Source organism: Haliaeetus leucocephalus, unplaced genomic scaffold, assembly GCF_000737465.1.
Source record: "Haliaeetus leucocephalus isolate CR32 unplaced genomic scaffold, Haliaeetus_leucocephalus-4.0 Scaffold1000, whole genome shotgun sequence".
NCBI lineage: Eukaryota > Metazoa > Chordata > Aves > Accipitriformes > Accipitridae > Haliaeetus > Haliaeetus leucocephalus.
In genome coordinates, this window is record NW_010973436.1 from 2502898 (window position 1) to 2524900 (window position 22003).

The 22003-nt window shown below is 50.9% G+C and overlaps 1 protein-coding gene across 1 annotated transcript; it reads left to right on the forward strand.

The window, feature by feature from the left end:
• Positions 1 to 1714: 1714 nt before the first annotated feature.
• On the forward strand, positions 1715 to 19414 carry FKBP5 (FK506 binding protein 5). The gene is made up of 12 exons (XM_010584638.1): positions 1715 to 1775; positions 2465 to 2678; positions 7338 to 7466; positions 8412 to 8556; positions 8794 to 8936; positions 9786 to 9900; positions 14194 to 14350; positions 14883 to 14973; positions 15897 to 15980; positions 16533 to 16718; positions 17663 to 17902; positions 19062 to 19414. The coding sequence occupies exons 2-12, from the start codon at positions 2646 to 2648 to the stop codon at positions 19167 to 19169; spliced, it is 1431 nt and encodes a 476-aa protein (XP_010582940.1). The 5' UTR covers positions 1715 to 1775; positions 2465 to 2645; the 3' UTR covers positions 19170 to 19414.
• The last annotated feature ends 2589 nt before the right edge of the window (positions 19415 to 22003 follow it).

Below are 22003 nucleotides of genomic sequence, written 5' to 3' on the forward strand. Positions count from 1 at the left end.
GAGGCTGTGTCAGCCCCTCCAGGAGCGGGATGGGTGCAGGCTGGTGCCTGTCCCTGCTGATGGAGAGCAGAGGCTTCGCTGCCAGCTCCAGCATTCCTGTTTTTTCCAGTATTTTCAGGACATGCTGCTTGTGGCAGAGGCTTGTTGTGATTTTTGTGGTGCGAGCAGCTGAAATCCTTGCTGGGGCTGTGGACGGCTTTGGGGGCAGGCGGGGTAGGAACATCGGTGTGTAAAACCCTTGACCGCATCCCATCCCTGGCACCTTCTTCCCTTGAAAGAGCAAAAACCCATAAATGTTTATGGCTTTTTCTTTCCTCAGTATATGTTTGTCTTTTGGAATACAGGAGGGGAAGAAAAAAATATTGCTTGGGTTTTGTCCGTTTCACATTAAAGCGGGGGGCATTGTGTCTCTGGGTACCTGTGCTGGAGGGGATGGACCATGGGCTGCTGATGGGATGCTCGCAAGAGGGTCGAGTCCAAAGGAGCTTTATCCCTGCGATTTCTTATTTTGAAACAACCTGGAAAAAACACCGAGCAAGCCTTTCCTCGTTGGTGCTTTGCTAGATAATCAGCAAAAGAGCCAGATTATTTTTAATGGGTTTATATTGTAAACTGGAAGCAAAAAAAACCCCAACCTTTCTGAAAGTCTTTTGCATGTCACTGGTGTGAGTGTCCTCGCCCCACTCCCTGGGGATGCAGACAGGCTGAACCCATCTTGCTTTCTGTTGAAATATTTATTCTGGCAGGGAGCAGTGAGCCATCCTGCTCACTTGTTCCTTTTGCTGCAGCTGAAACTTGAGCGCAGCCTCTTATTCACATATTTAAAAAAGAAAAAAAAATTAGTTGTGACTTGGATCTTAACTAAAACCACTTCAGAAGCTTAAAAATATTAGCTAGGCAAAATGATTAAGCAAGTGTGACGGGAACACATACCGTTGTATTTAAGTTAGCCACGTGCAGTAGTTTCCTTTTCTCTCCCTTCGTTATTCTCTTAATTGCTTAAAAACCTTCCTTTGCTGCTGCTCTTCTGTTAATAACACTGATACCTTCTAGCCCTTGGGAGGTGATCGGTGACTGTGTCCTTCTCCGGGGTGTCCCTGTGGGCGGGTGGCACCGGGATGCTCGGGGGGTACCAGGGTCTCCATGGGCAGAAGGAGGTAACCCTGGAGCAGCAACTGGCTGCGGATAAAGGAGACCAGGGAGTTTGCTTCTGTCCCCGGTTTACCCTGGGCGCGATGGAGGTTTGTCAGGGTGCTGGGCAATTAAAGCAGCTCTGTTTTCGTTTTGTTTTTTTGTTTGAATAAAAGTTGCCATGACTGGCCCGTCGGGATGTTAGCTGCTTGCACAACGTGCACGCTAAGAAGTAAATCAATCCATGTGAGTCTTATTCAGCTAGTGATAATTTAAATTTTATGGCTTCCCCGTTTATTTTAAAGGATGGGGGAAAATGTCAAGTGGCCAGGATTTAAAAAAAAAAAAAAAGTTATTAATTTTTAATTCAAACTGTGGTGTATGAGTGTGAAAAATAGCACTCAGTGTCTGGGTGCATCCTTATGTGTTGGAGTGGAGCTGAGGATTACGTGGAGCTGCCTTGTTGGGCTTAAGAAGGTCGTATTTTCTTAGATATTCTGATTTTAATTTATTACCAACTCAAACGCTGTCTCCCTGGGTCTCTGCTCTGCAGGCTGGTGTTGCAGGCGTCTTAAAACACCCTCACCTGGGGAAAATCGCTGCTCTGGTCTTCCCTGTCTTGCTGCACAGGGACGGTTCGCTCAGTAAGTAGCTATTTTATTAGAAAAAATAGTTTTCTCGATCGAGGGGGAAGTGAAACCACGGTGGGACAGTGGAGAGAGCCCAGCTGCTGCGCTAATGGGGTCGTTCTTTGATTTGGGGTGATGGTGACCAGGGTTCGGGGCCCCATGTCTCTCCCCTGTGCATTTAGACTTGCTGGTTTTTAGCCTGACCTTTGCATTTTGAAGAAACTCCCTCCCATGTTGCAATCTGGAGCTTTTTAAGGCTGTTGTGGTGCCCTGGAAGTGAAAGCGCTTTGTGCTAAGTGGGTCTTAAAAAACAAACCCCTGAGCAGTCAGCTCTTATTTTTCCATCCTGTTAATTTTCATCCTGACTTTCAGCAACGGTCAATAAAAAAGTTGGACAGAATATAGTCTTCCCCCCCGCCCCCCCCCTTTTTTTTTAAGCTGATGATAAGATGCTGAACGCTGTTTTATGGAAACAGCGAGTCAAAGCATCTTCCCGTGGCTGTGGGCAGTAGAGGAGCTGCCACAGGAGGTTTTGTCCATGGTCTTATCACCCCTTTCTGAGCATGGTGGAGCGTGGTCTGTGGCTTAAAACCACCATCTCAGTTCTCCTTTCTTCTTAAATCCTGTTTTAGAATACAGCACATGTGTTTTTTTATTTTATTATTTTATTTTTAATTTCTTTTTTTTTCCCCTCTTCTTACCAGGTATTTTTGTGAAATCCCCACTGTGTCTCTGGGTAGGCACCTCCCAGGATCCTCCCTGGATTTTCGAACCTTCTCCAGTCATCGCATGGTGGCAAGGTGAGACCCCTCAAAACCCTCCCCAGCCTTTCTCTTCCCTCTCCTCCCTTTCCCCTCCCGTGAGCCTCCGGGAGGGATCTGCAACATGAAGTTTCCATTTGGAGCTGGCAAATTCCTGGTATGCCGATTTCTAGGAAACGTGGCCCGGGATCGTGTGTTTGGTGAAACCCTAGCATGTGCGATACCTGTCTGTCCTCAGCCTGAGGTCGGACATCTGCATCCCATTCTCTGCTCTGAATTTTCTCCTATTTCTCTGGGCTGGAAGATAGCAACATCCATGCGGAGAGGGGATTGTAAAAATAAATGGCCTGTTTTTATGGCGTGTTTTTATGCGCAGTGTGTGCTGGTGTTGTACAGCATGCATCCTCCTGGAGCAGAGTTTTTTTCGTTTGAAAGGCGTGTGCAAAGGGGAGAGGGCTTCGAGATGCACCCGTTGCATTTCTGCAAGCGCCCGTGCAGTGCTGGCTGACGGCCTGAAAAACATGCAGTGCTCAGAGGATAATGAAGGTGGGGAAGACACTAGCCACTGCCCAGCTTAAAAAAAGAAAAAAAAAGCAGTCGTAACTGCTTTTGAAAAAATAGACAAAAAAAGCACAGAGTTTATTTTTCTGAAGCAGCAACTGAATTCATGTCTGATTGTATGGAATTGCTAAAATCAGGGTCAAAGCTGTAGTGCTGCCCAGCTGTATTGGGGTGTGCAGGAGCGTGCTCTGCCTGGGCAGCCTGTGCCCACTGCAGGCAGCTTAATTGCTCGTGGACATTGATTGCAGCTTAATTGCTCGTGAGCATTGCTTGTGGCTTAATTGCACATGGGCATCGCTTGCTCATGAGCGTCAATGGTGGTGATGCCACTCTCCATCTGGAGGAGGGAAAAATAATATTTGGAACTGCTCGTGCCAGCATGCAGGCCGGCGTTTGGGGAAACAACAGATTGGCAAGAAGGAAGGATGCAGCCATTGTTGCTTTTGAGGAGTTTAAGGAGTTTATATTAATTTAGTGGGGCTGAGAACAGGCGTGTGTCGGCACCGAGGGTCGGGATGTGCTGGTCCGAGTGAAGCACACGTTGTGCGTGTGTAGGAGTTTCCTGAACTTGCAAGCCTCTTTGTTTGCTCAGCTAGAAGCTCTTCAATGTATTTCATACTAATTAATGCTGAAATAGTTGCACTTGAAGAAGAGATTGTGTCCAGATGTTGAAACCTCTGGATTTTAAAGTTTGTTTAATCTGTAATTTAAGAGCTATAGTAAACAGCTATGCTGCATTTTCAGATCATCCAGTAGAGCGGGGACTGATTAAAAGCAAATAAGTGAAAACTCCAAACCCTTTCCTTTAGCAGTGAGGAATAACTGCCCTTTCGCAGGGCCTGGGGAGGGTGAAGGTGGCAGGCTTGGGTCCCTTCGGCTGCAAAGCAGCCCCGAGCCCAGCCACGAGCACCCAGGTGGTGGCTGGAGGTACGGACTGGAGCCCAGCATCGGGCTTGGAGCTTGAGCAGGGGCGTTTTTGGGGGTTTACAGGCTCCTGCAAGGGACTTTGCTTCAGAATGGGAAGAACGAAGCTGTGCAAAACCTCTCCAAAACATGTAAGACTGCCCTGTCATCCATGTGCGCCTTTCCTGGGGCATGCTCTGGATTTCTTCAGTCACTTTCCCATCGCTTTTATTCTCTGTGCATGGAAATACCTTCACTCTTGGTGGCCTTTCTTTGCCCTTATGCATTGCGGAATTGCTGCACCTTGCTGCACCTTTCGGTAGAGGACCCCGGAGGGCTTTAACCCTTCCCCAACCTCTCTCCTCCTCCCACCTGTCCGTATTTACATCCCAGGGAAATGAAGCAGTGTGGGTGTTTGGAGGAGGGAGGATGGTTTAGCCTGGCTTCATTTACAGACTTACAACTTTAAGCTTGTGGGTAACAGCAACGGGAGAGCGGGATCTGCTTGGGGTGTCAGAAACGCCCAGAGGCTTTAGCACGGGGTAATTAATTAATCCCCTCCCTGTATCCGGAGCACATGTGGTCCTGCAATGAGAAGATTCAGGCTCTGACACCTCCAGCAAGCTTGCACGGCTCTTGGCGACAGTCCTTGGCTCCCTGGTGTTTAAATCTCAGGGAGTAGCAGATATTTTTTTTCCCTGCAACTATTTGTTTCAAATTAATTGGGATTTTGGACCGCAGCCAGCCGCCTTCTGTCACTTGAAACTGGAGATAAGCAGGAACGGCGTGGTCTTTTCTCTAACCTAGTTGGAGCCGTTTTTGCTGGACAGAGAAGTCTCGAGCTCTTTCATAACATGGACCACATCTTAATAGCCAGTCTTGTGGGCTCCATCCCTCCCACTGCTTCTGACGCAGAGCGTCTCCCCTCCCGCTCGCCTTGGCCAGCTTCCCTGGATGACTCCACTAATTGCTTACGTAGAAAAATAATGAGAAGGATGCGTATGATGTATTTTTAGATGTCTCTTGGTGGGATTTAGCAACCGGCGAGCCGGAGCCAGCACCTCCCCATCCGTCTTTTGCATCCCAGCGGTGGCTGCTTGTTGGACTTTGGGAGGTTCTGCCCCAGGAGGTGGCACTTCTTTTGCAAGCTTCTCCCCTTTTTGGGCTCCCTCCTGGCCTTTAATAAATGGGTTATGGATGCTGCGTCCCTCGTGCTGCACAGGATCTGTGCCGGGAAGCCCTGAGCTAGTGCATGGTGCTGGCAGCGTGCCTGTGCCATGATGGGGACCACCACCTCCTTGCTCATCTCCAAGAGGATGGCCACAGTGGTGGCAGGGCAGCATGGACCATGGTGGGTTGGAGGCTGTCTCAGCACCTGAATCATAGAATAGTTTGGGTTGGAAGAGACCTTTAAAGGTCATCTAGTCCACCCCCCCTGCCATGAGCAGGGACATCTTCAACTAGATCAGGTTTCTCAGAGCCCTGTCCAACCTGACCTTGAATGGTTCCAGGGACGGGGCATCCACAGCCTCTCTGGGCAACCTGTGCCAGTGTTTCACCATCCTCATTGTAAAAAAATTTCTTCTGAAGTAACCAATGGCATGTTTTCCAATGTATAAATACCCATGAGATGGAGAGTCTCACCACCAAAGTTGCTTTTTTTGTAGTGGGTTTTTTTTCAGGTGTTCCCCTCTGAAACCTCAGCAGAGCAGGCGAAAGGGAGCAGATGCAAAATTTCATTAAGTATTACCCCAAAGACTGTGATAATTGAGCATTGCAGCAAGTAGTTCCCTTATTTTTCTATTTGCTTCTTCCATTGCAGGACTCTTTGTGTCTCAGTGGCTTCCTGTGCCGGGGGGGCCGGGCTCCAGCTCTTCCCTTTCCACCCGGGTGCGAGGAGCGCAATTCTTGCAGCACGACTTATCTGCCCTTGGAGCTGAAAACATCCTTTCTTTGCTCTTTTTGAATCCCCTGAATGAATGATTTCTCCTGCTGGTTAACATCAGCTTCCACACCAAAGACTGTGGGAAAGCTTCGCAATTTAGAGTGATTTTAATAGATCTGGTTTATGTCTTAAAAAACCCCATCGCTTTCTAATTCTCCATCACATGTTTCCTTGATTACGTGTCGCGCAGCAGTGCGGCTACCAAAATAGCCTTACGGTCTGAAGGAAATCATCAGGAAATATGTTTTTTAAACTGTAGGCAATTCTCTTTTCACCAGGCGCTGTTGGAAAAAGTCTGTGTTTGACGAAAAACATGGCTTTTCTGGCACCTCGGCTGCTCGCGCGGTGATGTTGGGAGCGTGGTGCTGCAGCAGTTTGCCCAAACGCCCCCAATTTCTTAGAGTCTTGCTGTGAATTTTCTCTTTATCCACCCAAATAGTTGGGATTCTCTTGGTGTTGGGTTTGCTTCAGTTTTTGGAGAAGATGCTTGCTGTGTGTTCAGGTCTTTCCATGCAGGGTGATGCTTTGCTTGCCTGCAACTTGGAGCCTGCTCTCTCTTTTTAGGGTGTTTTTAGTGGGCAAGAGAAAGCGAGGTTTGCCTGAGGTTGAAGTGCTGCTTTCCGAATAATAGAGTCTCTGACAAATAGGCAATTCCTTGTGGAAAAAAAATCTTGAACTGTATAAAATAACTCAAAAGGCAAATCCTAGCCTGCTGCACTTATTTCTAGCACCTGTACCCAAGGGGTGCCCACCTCTACGTGAGTCAGAAGGGACTGGTGAAGCTTGGTGGCCATCAGCCCTTTGCTTCTCGCCCATGAGCACTTTGATCTCTCCTGGCTTCACTGCTGCCCTTGGTGTCTGCTGATGTAGGTGCTTCAATGCTAGTCCTGCATCAAAGTGGATGCTCGGTAGAGCATTACTGCGGAAGATCCCCATGGTTTGGGTGCAGCACCCCATGATGAGTTTCCACGTTTTTCCTGGTGTCAGGAGTCGGTCGGCTGGCACGTGCGTTACCTGCCAGTGCTTTTTTGGGTAAAACTCTTGCTGGGGGAGCCTTCTGGGGCAATGCCGGGGGTGCAGTGTTGATTTAGGGAGGCTGAAGGTGAAGGCTGGGGACCTCCGTGATGCATCCCCATTGCTGCAGCCAGGCGAACCTGTGGGGCTGTCCCCGGTCCCTGGGGGCGAGGACGGCCGTCATTGCACACTGGGGTTTCCTGTGCCCTGTGGTTCTGCGTGGCCTGGGTGGCCCCTGGGAAGGGATTTTCCGCTCTGCACGCTTGAGATGTGCTCGAAGCTTCCTGCCCTGGCCCGCAGCAGAGCAAGCTGCTTGTTTTCTTTAACCCTTTCCTCTTACCCCACCGCCTGTGGTCCTGACGGGCTGGCGGGGTGCGTGCCATGTCTCCCCAGGTCTGGGGCTTATGCAAGGAGACCATGACCACTGATGAGGCCACCAAGAGCGAAGGGGAGGTGCAGGCGGCGGCTCTCGCCGAGCGCGGGGAGGACATCACGCCGGCTCGAGACCGAGGGGTCCTGAAGGTGAGGGGGTCTGCCAGGAGGGTCCTGCCTTTCTTTCTGCATTTTGGGGTACATGGTCACGTCAGTGGGCTGCATCCCCAGCCCTTGGGGTCATGTAGTACTTCCAGGGCTGTAGGACTGATTTTTTTTATTTGAAAGGCAAAGGAGATGAGCATCACTTGGAATAAAGAAGGACAGAGTGGCGTTTGAGACTGATGGATTCAGGCTGCTCAATGAATTTCGCTGCTCTTGTGTTCCTAATCAGATTATTAGCTGTAAATCCACAAAGCATTTTTGTGTGTGACTCACAGACATTAGAAAGAGCACATTACTGAGGTCATCCAGTCTGCTCCACAGCCCCTTTTTCATATTCAGGGCCGTTTCTGGATAGTTCTGCTCCCCAGCGCTTGCTCTTCTCCAGTTGAATAAGACCTTTCCTCTAAGAATAGCATCCTCCCCTGCTCCATCCTCAGCTTAAGAACTGCTTGTTCCAGGCTGTAGCATTCAAAAAAAGAAAAAAGAAAAAAAAAGAAGTGTTGACAAGATGTGAGTAGTGAAATGACACACCCCTGCGAGTAAAATGTGTATGGACAGAAACCGAGCGTAATTGCATTCGCTTCAGATTTCGAACCGCAGTGTTTATCCAGACACCTCCGCAAAGTATGGGCAGGTCTCCACTCCCAGCCCTGTCCCACTCCATCACTGTGGCTCTGGATCAGGATTTATTTTTAGGGGCTGATGGAAGACAAATTGAGTGACTCCCCCCCCGAGCCTTCCTTTAGTTTAGAGCAGCACCGGGGTGTATATCCATGTGTATATATATTTTTTATATATATATATATATATGTGTGTGTGTGTATATATATGTATGCGTGTGTGTATATATCTGTATCTCTCTCTCTCTCTCCATATGCATCCTTAGCTGTCCCATGGCCTCCCTTCTCACAGGTGGTTTCTCTCTTTCAGATCATTAAACGACCTGGGAGTGAAGATGAGTCCCCCATGATCGGGGACAAGGTTTATGTCCACTACAAAGGCAAACTGGCCAACGGGAAAAAATTTGACTCCAGCCGCGATCGGAACGAGCCCTTTGTCTTCAGCCTGGGCAAGGGTAAGCCAGTCTGGGGGATCTGTCCGTGGCGATGCTTGAGCGTGGGATGATCCCGGGGCGGGGTGGCGTGATCCTGGGGCGTGGGACCCTGTTGCCGGACAGATGGATGGTGTCAGCCCTTCCTTAAGTGACATCTGAGGGTGGGTTTTTTTGGGGTGCCATCCTTGCACCACTCTGGCTGGGTCTTTTCTGGGCTGCCAGTTGCTCTTTCCTGCCTGACATCTGCCTCTCTCCTAGGTCAGGTAATCAAGGCATGGGACATCGGGGTGGCTACCATGAAGAAGGGAGAGATCTGCTACTTGCTCTGCAAACCCGAGTATGCATATGGCTCTGCTGGCAGTGCCCCCAAAATCCCCTCCAATGCCACCCTCTTTTTTGAGGCAAGTAATGCTGGCGAGCCAGCGCGTGGATGAGCTCGCTCGCTCCCTTTCTGCCTTGCCAGCCAGCTCAGAAATAAAAAAAAAAACAACAAAAAAACCAACAAAAAAACCAGCTTGGATTCCTGAAACGTGTCCCTCTGCTCCAGGAACCGCTGCCAGGGTTTTCTCAGAAATGTGTGTCTGAGCTGGGAGGCTGGGACTGAAACTCTGGCTGGGGAGAGCCCTGGTGCCGGGGCGGGTGGGGGGGAGCAGGCAGATTCACGGTTTAAAAATGTACATGGGAAGGAGAAAGCGTCTGGGAAATGCCTCTGGGTGCTAAAAACCAATTAGTGCCGCGGGGCGGTAGGAAAGCCAAGGTTTTGGCACGGTGTGCTCGCTGAGCAGGGCTCGTCAGGACAAGGCAGTGGGGCAGGAGGAATGGGTCTGTCCTAAATTAAGGTTTAGCCCTTCCAAGTCGAGTGGGGACTAAGCCGTGGGTCAGAGCGGGTCCTGCCGGAGAACGAAGGGGAAAGTCCTGCCCATGCTGGTCCCAGGCAGCTTTCACAGCATCTTCCAGCACCAGCCGTGTTGTACCCTTACAGGCTTAATAAACTTATTTTTACTGTTACTTTGTGTTATGCTTCAGGTACTGGATGTGTCCCAGTTTCTAATAAATCGAGTGTATTATGCTGTGGCTTGGAGCTGGCTTTTATGGGCAACTTCTGCTCGTCAGCTGAATGGAGAATTAGCTAGCTTAGCTCTCCAGCCAGAGGATGAACTGCTGCTTTGTGGTTTTTCTGTTGTTTTTCTCTTCTCCTTCCACCCCTCCCCAAGCTCTGCCCACCTTTTCTTTATTATTTTATTTTTTAGGTCGAGCTGCTTGACTTCAAAGGTGAGGACTTGTTTGAGGATGGAGGGATAATCCGGAGGATTAAGAAGAAGGGAGAAGGTTACTCCAATCCTAACGAAGGTGCTACAGTGGAAAGTGAGTACTGGTCTGTTTGTGGGGGAGGCTGGAAGAGTGAGCCAGTCTCGGAGCAGCCCAGCTTTTTTCTTGCTGGCAAGGAACTGCTGGCACTACATAGGTTGCAGGTGGCCGTGCATCATGGTGGGATGCAGTTCCATCCATCCAGATGCTGGATGGGATGGAGTGGGGCTGGGAGAGCTGTGATTCACTGCCCGCCCACCCGGGGATGCTCCTCTGAGCTCTCCCTTGGCATGGCCCCGGCGGTGGCTCTGCCAGAGCTGCTGGCCAGAAGGGTTGATTGGAAAACCACAAGCCGCGGGAGCAGCCAGGCAATTATGGAGCGACTCGAATATAACCTGCGCTCTGTTTTTTTAGTTGTGTTGACAAACACATCCCTGCAAGCCCCGGAACTGCTCAGTCGGTGGCTGGGGGGAGGATGGAGAAGGCAAAGCCAGCTGGGGTTTTGGGGCTCTGCTGTCTCCCCCTGACCCTTTTGCATCCAACACAGTGTCCAAGCTGCTCTGGGATGCACTGGCTGCCAAAAGCCTAGCTCTGCCTTGCCTTGAAAGCATCAGTAGCCAGGACGTCCTCCCTTGATGGCATCCCTTGCTAAGCATTTTGGGCACTGACACAGGCGCTCAGCAGCTTCTTTGGCCACCTTGTCCCAATGTTGGTTGTAGTTTTGGTGGGTTTTATCACACCTCTTGCAGAATGGAACTTTTTCTTTTCCTTCCTCTGTGGCCAGAGCGCTGCTGCTGATGGAGGGGGGGAGGAGATTAATGCAGGGGATTTGCTGAGGCTGGGGTGGTCTCAGCTGACATGGGAGGATGAGGAGCTTGGGTCCTGTTGGGCTCTCCCTGTTCTGATCACATTTGTGGAGCAGACATTTCACGGGGCTGGATGAGGGAAGCCAGGCTAATTTTTTTATTTTGTTTTCCTTCCCAAGAGCCACTCAGCCACAGACAGAGAGCTCACTCTGTACAGGAGGCATTTACTTTCTTTTCTCTCTTTCAGAGCTCCTGTACACAAAGATTAACTCCCTTTAGCAAAGGAGAAATTGGATCTGAGCTGTGACAGCTCATAAAGCTCGCCGCTTAAATGGCTGGTTCTTCTAATGAGGCTTTCTTTTAAGGAAAAATGAGTTTTGGACTCAGATTCAACTGCCTCTCCTGTGGTGAGCATCTTAGCTGGGGACCAGCCGCAAGTCGAGCATCAAGCCGGCTCCGCTACCCCAAAGATTAAACTAAAAGACTAAATATAATTGAAATTGTCACAGATCCAGCATTCCTCTTTATTTTTATTAGGTCTGAGCGCTTTACGGGCAGCACTGTGCCCAGTGCGGAGGACGGGGAGAGCCCTGGTCCCTCTATGGTTCCCTTTGCAGCTCAAGGTTTTCGGGAATGTGAGGATGCTTTAATGGCTCAGGAGGGGACTGAGGGGGTGGGGGGGCACCAGCCAGGAATCATCTCTCTGAAAGGACATAAGGAGCCAAATAACAAGGCTCCTCGTAGGCTTGATGCCCCACAGCCTATTGTCCCTGCTTTACCTATTTCAAATGAATGCATCCATCAGAGCAAACGCTGCGAGCGAGAGCACACGCGTGGTTAGAATCATGGAGATGGATGCCCTGCCAGGTCATCCTGTGGAGCCAGCGCTGCATGTGCAGGGCAGAGATCGGGAATGCTGCGCTGATTCCGCCGGCAGCCTGCCTGCTGTGCCAGCTGCTCCATTTGCAGCTCGTGTGGCCCTTTAATTCATTTGGACCTATACATCCCAGGGAAGGAGACCCTTAAATACATCCCCGTGAGAGAGGACAAGGAGAAGCAGCACAAGGCAGCCTTGCAGTGAGCATTTTGGGTGCAAATAGGCTTTTTTTTTTTTTTTTTAAACAAATGCAACGCTATTTATGATGGGCACTGTGCTGGGGATGGCACGGCAGCTGTGGGGACAGCACAGCAGCCCACCCTGGGGCAAGGCTGTGACCCAGGGGAGCAGTGATGGTTTATCTCAGCTGTGTATTTGGGAGGTGTGTTGCCACTGGAATTACACTGGAAGAAACCATCCTTCCAGGAGCAAGCATCTCCAAGCTGGAGTTTTGAAAGCGTTTTTATAGGTTTTAAGTTTTACAGACCCTAATTCACAGTTCCGGTCCCTAAAACCCAGGCTGCAGTTGAAATCTGGCATTCCAGCTTTTGTTACAACCTTTCCCCCCCCTCCCCCCTTCTCCATTTTTAATCTGAGTACAAATTGCTGTCAGCACATCAAGTTCGTGTGCCAGCCGCACTCGGTACACTCTGTTCTCAGCTCTTCAAAAACAAAATCGCTGCAGGCACCGAGAGAACAATAAGTCAGGGCTGCAACCGGAGTGATGTTCCTTCAGCAGCTTTTTTTTTTCCCTGTAATTCAAGAGCAACTGCAGCCAGCTGACCCGCTCCTGGAAACCCGAGCAGAGATTTTTCCCCTCTTTGCCCAGTGTATTTTATGCGCAATTAAAATAGAGCGAAACTATTCTCCAAGGGAAGGATCGCGGCATCCTCCTGCGTGTCCTGTTTTAAAGCGGGATCTTCCTGTCACTGCCGCATCCCACTGGGGATAGGGGACCCGGGAGAGCTGTAGTGCTGCTTTTGGGGTTAGAGATTATGGATCCGTATTCACTGGGAACATGTAGGGAGATGGTATGGTGCTGTGGGGTTGCTGGGTTACCTGTATTTTAGGCTGAATTTACTGCTTTCCTATGCTTAAGAAAATAGCCAGCTTGGTTTTGTGTAATGTAAAAGCAGAGGTCAGCCCCGAAGGAGCTGGATTTGCCTTTTGTCCTCATCGCGAGCTGGGTGAGCGCACACCAGCCTGAGCCTTGTGGTCATTGCACACCAGTGATGGATGCAGGATGCATCCCGGGATGCTGGCACGCACATGAGCATCCTCCGCTGTACCGTCCTTGAGTCCTAGCGTGGCTTTGGTGGCTGGCAGGAGCGGGGTGATGAGGCAGAGCTTGATGTCTCGCCCCCGCGGTGGGGAGAGCATCCTTGGGTTGTGTTACGACGGTGTTTAATGCCCAAGGGCTGGATCTGCCCTGGGAACCGGAGTCTGCCTGTGGTCTCTCTTAGTCTGTGCGTCTCATTCTGGGGACTTGCAGTAGGTTCCAGGGCAGGGAAGTGGGGCAGAGATGGGCAGATTTCCTTCAGGCTGCAGCTTTCCCTTACGGAGCCCAGACTCTCTCTGCCGTGCCTGGCACGGCATCTGCTTGCATTCGCCTCCTGCCACCCAGGGCAAGATGCTCGGTGCTGCACGGTAGCTCGGGTTGCATCCTGCGGCTCTGCACGGTGCTGGAGGGGTTCTGAGAGCAGTCCCCGGCCCTGAGGATTTTTTTTTTTTTCCGAGCATCCCTCCTCTCCCCCGTTCAGCAGTGCTTGCACAGGCGATGTCTCCTCTCTGTTCTGCAGCGAGCAAAGGTAAAGCTCGTGTCCTTCCAGCCTGCAAAGTCCTTAAGCACAGTTGTGATGCCTACCATTAGTTTTTCCTCTTAAAAGCTTTTTTGTTTGTTTTGGCTTTTTTTTAAACGGTACGTAGGAGTTCCTTATGAAATTGCTTTTACTTTATACCTGCTCATACACGTATGCCTTGTATCCTGCAAGCAGAGTGCAAAGAACATAAAACTCTCCCCAAAGCCCATAACGTCTTCAGGATTGAATAAATAAAGCATAATCTTGCTGTGGAAACCCAGCCAGGAGTACCAGGTGGTGAATGTGCCAGGTACCTGGTGTCCGCTCTGGCTGCGCTTCTGCCAGCGTCTGGGGCTGGAACAGTATGGTTATTGGTTGAAGATTAAAAAAAAAAAAAAAAAAGTTTATCTTGTACTTTGAGTTCTTGGAGGCAGGAGAACATAGCCTTATTTTCGAGGTAGAAGGCAAGGCAGTATAGCACTGTATAGAAGATTTGTAATCACCGTGATAAACTCTGTGTGGCAGCGTGCCAGGAGCAATATCCAGTTCCAGTAAGACTTGACTCGTGCAGTTGAGTACTGAGGGGAACGTATTAGTCATGATGTTTATCTGTTGTCTGGTCCTTGGTTAGACAAGATATGCCTGCCTTGCTTTTCAGCAATGTTTCCAAGCCCTCCCCATCCCGCTCTGCTCACCAGGGGCTGCTTGGCTGCACCCAGCCCTGTGTCTTCCTCCTTCCAGGGCTGGAGGCTTTGCTGGATTTCAGGAGATATGCTTTATAAGATAATTTAGAAGATGCTTTCTTTGGAGCCCACCTTGCCTTGGTTTGAGTGGTTCTGGGTGTGATCCTGCCCTGTCCCCCCTGCAGTTCACCTCGAGGGATTCTGTGGTGGCACCAGGTTCGACTGCAAAGACGTGAAGTTTGTCGTGGGCGAAGGGGAGGACCATGACATCCCCATCGGCATTGACAAAGCCCTTGAGAAGATGCAGAGGGGAGAGCACTGCATCCTCTACCTTGGGCCACGGTAAGGAGCATCCCTCTGGGGATGTCACCTAGTTTTAAGCTTCCAGCATCCGCGGTCATTTTAGCACTCATGGACGATGGCGATCCCAAAAATAGGACTCCCCAGGAGAGCCTCAGGTTAGCAATGCCAGCAGGGATGGCAAGAGTGACCGGTGGCACGTAGGCAGGAATCACAAGATGCTTTAAAAAAATCAGGTAAAAGGGGTTTATCCGAGTCCTGTGGCTGAAAGGAAAATGTGTCCCTGAAAATCGCTAGGGCTGCATCTTTACACTGGGGAGAAACCTGTATAAAAAGATGGGTTTGATGCAGCCAGAGAGGATGATTCCCAATATATAATTCATTGTATATTGTCAGACATCTTTGCTCAGGGAGAATAACGTCACCCTGGCCCCAAAGCGTTAGAAAGCTGCAGGCACGAAGCTGGGTGTGAAACCAGAATTAGTAACCTGGGACTGTGTTTATGGCCAAATGCTGCCAAAATGAAGATTTCCCCCCCTTTCCCTGCTCTGACAGCCTCTTTCTGCCCTTTCAGGTACGGCTTTGGTGAGGCAGGGAAGCCGAAATATGGCATCCAGGCGAATGCGGAGCTGGTGTACGAGGTTACGCTGAAAAGCTTTGAAAAGGTGAGGGTAGGAGCGCGCTGGTCCCTCCCCAGGTTATGGGAACGCCAGTCCCTTTGCAGCGTCCACCCTTTGTCCCTGGCGTGGCTGCAGCCCGGCCCCTGCTGAAGTGGATACGTCACCAAGGATCTCTGTGTTCTTAATTTGTTCTTCTCTGTTGGTTTGTTTTATTTTTCTGGCTGGGGTCCAAGGCTGGTTCTCTTATTTGTTCCTAGCCTTGTTCCTTTTGTACTTTCTTTTTTTTTTCCTTTTATTTTTTCTTTTTTTTTTCCTTTTATTGTTTTTCCTTGTATTTTTTTTCTTTTATATTTTTTCCTTTTCCTTCTTTTTTTTTTTTTTTTTTTTTTCTTCCCCCCCCGCCCCGGGCTGCACAGATCAAATTTGGTGTGGTCAGCCAGCGGACCCTGAGGAGCTTGGCTGGCATGCCAATCTGGCTGTGCCTGTGAGGAGGCTGGGGACGGGATGCAGGAGATGCCCATGGGATGGGACAGGTGCTGCTGTGCTGCATCCCTGGCTGGATCCCCTTCCCACCCCATCATGCTGGCTGGAATGGGAGCAAGACCCACTACATCCCTTCTCTGCTGGGGGATGTCTCTCCCCACCTTCCTCTTCCCTTTTTGGGGTTTATTTTTTTGTCAGGGTTTTTCCTCCTGTGGGATTGTGGTGGACAAACCACCTTGCTCAGGGTGAAGTCCCAAAGCTGGTGGGGGTTTCTCTGTTGTAAAGGGCTCTTTACACCCCCACATGTGCTCTGGGTGTCTCCTTGTTCCCAGACCCTCAAATTAAAAAAGCTGGCAGATCTCCCTTCTCTATTACTGCCCTGACGAGCCCAGCTCGTTAACGAGCAGTCCTAGAAAGCCATGTGGTCCTGCTGGTGCAGTGGGTTGCCATGCTTCGCTGGGATTGCTCCAAGCATTTCTTTGCAGGCCAAGGAGTCATGGGAGATGGACACCAAAGAGAAGCTGGAGCAGGCTGCCATCGTCAAGGAGAAAGGCACGATGTACTTCAAGGTTTGTAAACTTGGGGATGGTGGAGGCGGAGCAAGGGAGATAGAAATAAATTGGGGGTGACTGTCAGATACATGACTTAGCAGTCATCAGTGTCAGAGAAGCCGTGTCCCCCCAGACAGTGCTGGGGATGGCAAGTCCTGCTCTTCCTCTGCCTTTTTCTCACTCCCTGAGATACCTCCTCCTTTCTCAGCATTGCCTTGCCCACGTGTGCTCCCTGTGGAGCAGGATGGCAGATTGGACTGTTCCCAGGGGTGGATGTGGCCAGGGCTAATGCTTAGGGGCTTTGCAGTTCCCCTTCCTGGGGCGTCCTGGTCCTCCTCTGCTTTGCACAGAGGAGGAACGCAAGCTCTGACTTGGCTTTTTACAGGGGCTGCACACCAGCAGCTCCAGCCAGGTCCCGGTGTGTTTGTAGGTATTAGGCATCCTCCTTCATTCATTTATTTATTTAATACACTGCGTTAAACTCGTAACCTGTTTCCAGGACGTTTCGGGAGCAGACCAAGCGTTGTCGGCGCGGGTTCCTCTAGCCTCTTCTTCTTTGCTCCATCCCAGGAAGGCAAATACCTGCAGGCAGTGATTCAGTATGGGAAGATTGTGTCCTGGCTGGAAATGGAGTATGGCTTGTCTGAAAAAGAGTCAAAAGCCTCTGACTCTTTCCTCCTGGCTGCCTTCCTCAACCTGGCCATGTGCTACCTGAAGCTGCGAGAGTACGCCAAAGCTGTTGAGTGCTGCGATAAGGTAGAGGTGCATGAGCCTGGGTGTTGGAGCATCCTCTTCTCCTGCATGTTTTCATTGGGAGTTTGGGGGTTTTTAATTTCTTTTTGTATAAGAAGCAATTTCCAAGCGGCAGTGGGATGGTGGCATCCCTTCTCCACCTCCAGGTCTCTGTGGATGCTGCATGCTTGGAGACTGCAGGAGCAAAAGTGCCTTTTGGGGTTGAAAATCCACCTGGATATGCGCTTACAACATCTTTTCTTCCAAAGCCAGATCCACGTGAATGGGTGCCATGCGGACCGGCAGCCTTAGGACACTGTTTGCGTCTGCCCAGGCTGGATTTAGGTGTTGGGTGCTGATCTGGGTACGACAGAGGCAGTCTGCGCCAGAGCTGCAGCGGATCTCCCAAGTCTCTTGAGGGGTGGAATGGGGCTTTGCCAGTCCCTAGAAGAGCTGCAACCTTGTATTTGTCAGGAAACTATTAATTCTTTTTTATAAAAGACTTAAATTTAAGCATTTTGCATATGGGAAAGATAGTAAGGCTAGTTGCCTTAATCTAAAAGGTGAATCATCTCTTGAGATGCATATGTGGCTTTTACTAAAGGAAAAGAATGTCATTGCTAAAGCAGGGAGAGAAAACCCTGTTTAATCCATCAGCTCCCTTGCCTCTGAGCTCTTTGTGCTCCCCTGGGCTCAGGTTTAGCGTTTACACCTGATTTCTTGTCTGTGAGTTTGTCTCCCACTGACTGCCACTCTCAGGGGGATTTTAAGCAAGGAGAAATAACTAAACTATATTAATGACCTGCCAACTGCTGATGTAGATGAGTCAATTTTTGTTGAGCAAGATGCAAGTGGTCTGGAGACTTGAAGACACCTTGTCCTAATTTTGGCAGATTAAATGAGGCTTCGACCGTAAGGGAGTCTTTGGGGGATGCCCAAGTTGCTAACAGGGACCTGTGTGTTTCCAGGCACTAGGACTGGACCAGGACAACGAGAAGGGCTTGTACCGGAGGGGTGAAGCCAGGTTATTGATGAATGAGTTTGAGCTGGCAAAATGTGACTTTCAAAAAGTGCTGGAAGTGAATCCCCAGAACAAAGCAGCAAAATCCCAGATCTCTGTCTGCCAGAAGAAAACAAAGGAGCACAACGAGCGGGACCGGAGGATCTACGCCAACATGTTCACAAAGTTTGCGGAGAGGGATGCAAAGGTGCGTGTTGCCTGGTTTTGGCCATCTAGCAGGCTGCACTTGAAGGATGCTTGGCAGGTTTGTGATGAGAAAAGATGGGTTGAAACCAATTAAATTATAGATCAGGTTGAGGATGGAGGGATAGAGCCTGCTGCAGTGGGAAGAAGTGGTTTATTTCTTGGTCTCTCCTACGTGGAGACTGCTGTCAGATGCTCAGTCATCAATAAAAGTATTTGCAGTGCGAGCTCCTGAGGGCTGATAACAGGGTTGGCATTTGTACTTAATTTTGCTGTTCCCATCTAGTGACTGTTGATGACCTCCTGGTCGCCGGTAAAATGAAATGTCATCCTGTCTCTGGCAAGGCCAAGGGTATTTTGAGACATGATAGTATGGATTTCCTGAACCTGGTAAGGCAATAGCCTGCTCCTCTGCTTGTACGGAGAGATTGCTGTCTTGTAACAGGCTCTCATCCAAAATTCCTCTGACCAAAACCCGGTGTACTGTAACAAGAGAGGACACAGCTTTGCAAGCTGTCTGCACGGGTCATTTTTAGTATAATCTCTTCTGAACCAGTGCCTAGAGGTTGAGGCTGTGGAATAAGTGACCGGTGCAGACCCTGGGGAACAGCATGCCGGGGTAACTGGCCTGGGGCAGGGAGCGGAGCCGTCCCAGCCAGCTGCTGGCACTGTGGTGCGTTGGCTCGTGCAGCTGGCTGTGATGGGGAGGGTCACTGCTGGAGCAGGCGGAAGGCTTTACCGTGCCTTAGTGCTCCTCTCCTGCACCCAGCAGATGGGCTGCACCTATGGCTCAGTCCTGTATCTCCACTCCAATGCTGCTGCTTTATCTCTGTGTCCGTCTCCTCTGTGCCCCTGCATCCATCCATCCTGGCTCGCTCTGTGTCAGTGCCCTGCTCCTGTTGAGGTGGGAATGATGATCCCATACCTTCCCCAAAGGCTCACTGAGGCCATGAGGTTTAACCTCCACCAACCACTGAGCCAGGAAAACAGGAGCCTCTGATGTGAGCTGCAGTGGTCGATAGGCAGGGGAGAGCCAAGGGGGGGGGAATTTTGCCTGCCCTGCCAGGTTTGGCTGCCTGTACCCATCCCCAGCATCACTATCACCTGCCTGCTACTTCCTTCTCCTGTTTCCAACTCCTTGTCCTTTATTTGCTGTTTTGCAGGAAGCAGCTAGCAAAACTGGGGTCGAAAAAGCAGTGGAGAAAGCAGCTTGTGAAAAGGGACCGAAAACTCCCGGTGCTGAAGATGAAGAGGCTGAAGGACATGTATGATGGAGGAGGAGGGGAAGGGAGAGCCTCCTGCCCTCAGCCCATGCAGAAAAAGGTTGCTGCCAGACCTCGGGACTCGCCAGTGTTTTCTTGTAAAGCTTGTTACAGTTTGTGTGATCGTGGAAGCAAAAAGCACCTCGCAAAGAAAAATGAACCCTGTCCCACCGCCCTGGGCGCACTCGGGGACACAGCAGGAGCGGCGGGATGCCATGGGACCACCGCACATGGAACAAATAGCTTTTAAACAGAGAGAAAGAGAAAAAAAAAAATAAATAAAAATTGAAACTCTTGGCTCTTGGGAGGTTTCCGTAGACAGCTCGTCCCGGCTCCGTTGGCTTTGTGTTGGCTGTCAGTGCAGCATCCCGGCTCCTCTGAGATGAGTTAGGATGTGGGAGATGCTCCTTGTAAACTGCAGTGCTGCCTCTGGTTGCATCCGGCACACGACCGTGCTGTACCGTACTGGTGCCAGCACTGGGTGCCGTGTTGGCTCCGCCAGCCCCGAGCACGGAGGGGAGTGCTGCTGGCACAGGCATGGTGGGCTGCTGGAGCCCAGGACACCTGTGCGCTTGCTGGTTTTGGGGGGGGAAATTGATTTTCTCTCCTGGTGGCTTCTTGCCTGTGGCCAAAGGGGTTGTGATGTGGAGCCAGGCGTGGCATCACCTGCATGACCTCTGCTGCAGCCCTGTTGTGCAGGGATGTAATTTGCCTTTAAAGCACTGTTTTGAGGGGCGGATTTTATCTTTTGAAGAAGCTGGTTTCTATTTCCTTGGAGAGCAAAAGCCTCCTGTCCAGCTCTGCTGCTCGCAGGTGCTCAATCAGCAGCCTGCACCCCATCCCTCAGCTCCCATCTTTAAATGGGGGTTTTATTGCTTATTTGGGGTCCATATGGGGGGAAAAAAGAGCAGGTTGACATGTTGTGGTTCAGAAAGCAAGTGACTGAGTCTGAGCTGGTACTGTGGGTTTACAGCTCATCAGTGAACAGCTTTCCCCTGGCAAGGGGGGAGCCCGGCGTGCGCGGGGCACATCGTGTCCCCGCACCGATGCTGCTGCCACCTCGGCCATAGTCCCCCTCCATACTAAAGGGACGCTGTCACTACTGTGTGAGAACAGCTTTCCGGTTGTTATTTTTCCTGTCTGTTCTTTGTAATACCCCTTTTGGAGCTTGAAAATAAACAACTGAAAGAAAAACAAACAAAAAAAAGTGCTTTTTCTCTGGATCCTGCTCAGCAAAGGGGGTGGCTGGGGGGAGGCTGGGTGTGCTCACCCCTGGGTGGAGATTCCCTGGCTCCAGCGAGGGGTTCGTTAAGGAATTACTGGCGTCCCTGAGGATGCTGCTGCCCCTTTTTACCAGCACCATCGTTCCCTGGAGAGCCAGGGAAGAGCCAGCACACTGTGCTTCAGAGATGCCTGGCTCTGGGGGATGCTACTTGGGGGTCTCAGGTGTTTTTCCAGCCTGGGGGGGTTTATCCTGATGCTGCTGGGTTTTTTGCCAGCATGTACCTTTGGGAGGGGGCTCCCTGGGGGGCACCCGGGTGGGTGGAGGACCAGTTTGTGCCCCTTGGCTGAGGGTGTAGAGGGAGCAGAGAGCCATGCCAGTGGGGACTGTGGGTCTGCCCATCCTCTGACCCCCACCACAGCAATCCTTGGAGGATAAACCAGTTTTGGTTAAAATTCCTCTGTAGTCCATCAGGTGGTACCTGAAGCAACATTTCTCAAGCCTGTCTGTTTTCCCACTTGCAGTAGATATTCCCAGCGCGGCAGCCGTGCGGCTGCTCCGGCTGCTTGTCCAGGTCTCCGGTTTTACACCACCCCCGGGGTGTCTGGTAGCCAGCAAAGCATCTCTGTGGGTGCTGCAAGACCCAGGGGACCTGCAAAGAACTGGCATTTTTTTCTTGCAGGCAGGGCAAAAAAGTTTTTTGGGGGCAGCCCAAGCCACGTTTTCCATAGGAAACAACCCTCTCCAGAAAAAAACAACCAACTTGCTTTGCACTTTCTGGGCTTTCCCCCCCCGTTTTTAAGTAGATTTTTGGCTTATTGTAGCTTGGTGCTTTTCTCTCCCTCGGAAGAGAAATTAAACTCGGGCAGGTGATGAGATGCGGTTTAGAGATTAAAAGGAAACCAGGAAGATTTCGCACCGAAGGCGTCGAAACCTTTGCCGTGCTGGTGGGATGCCGGGTGTGCGGTGTTCAAATGCCATCTAGTGGCACTGGGCGCGGGGTGGGAAATGGGGTGGTGGGGGGTTTTGGGGGGTCTGTGGTGGGCTGAGCAAGGCCGAGGGTCCGGTGGGGGTCACTGGGGGCACTTGGCTCATCCGGCTTTGCAACTGGAGAGCATCTGCAGGCAGCCTTTGGAGGGGAATAGTAACAGCTAAATATTAAGTGCTGTTAACAACGAGGTGAGGCAGGAGCAGCGATGTGCAGGGTGTGAAACCCGTCACCCGAAGGGACCTGGGGACGTGGGGTGGGGGTCAGAGCAGAGCGGTGGTCCGTAGGGAAGCCCTTAACATCACCCGGAGCGGGGGATGCAGCCTTCCATGGGCTCCGCATGCCCAACTCGCACAAAACAGCCCAAATCCTGCTTTTCTATCACCAAGAAGACATTTTTGGGTGGTAAAAGGCACATCCAGAGATGGTGACCCTAAACAAGGTCAGGCAGCATCCCTCTGCCCACACCAGGCTGGAGCGAGCAGCCCCGCCGTGCTGGGGATCCCACCCAGCGTGGGGGGAGCTGGGCACCCCCAAAAGTCACCTGGGGTCCCATTGACCCCCTGTGCCCCCCTGCGCTCCCACAGGGCCCCCTTTTCCTGGGATTACTGCCCTGCCAGCTGCTCTCCCGGC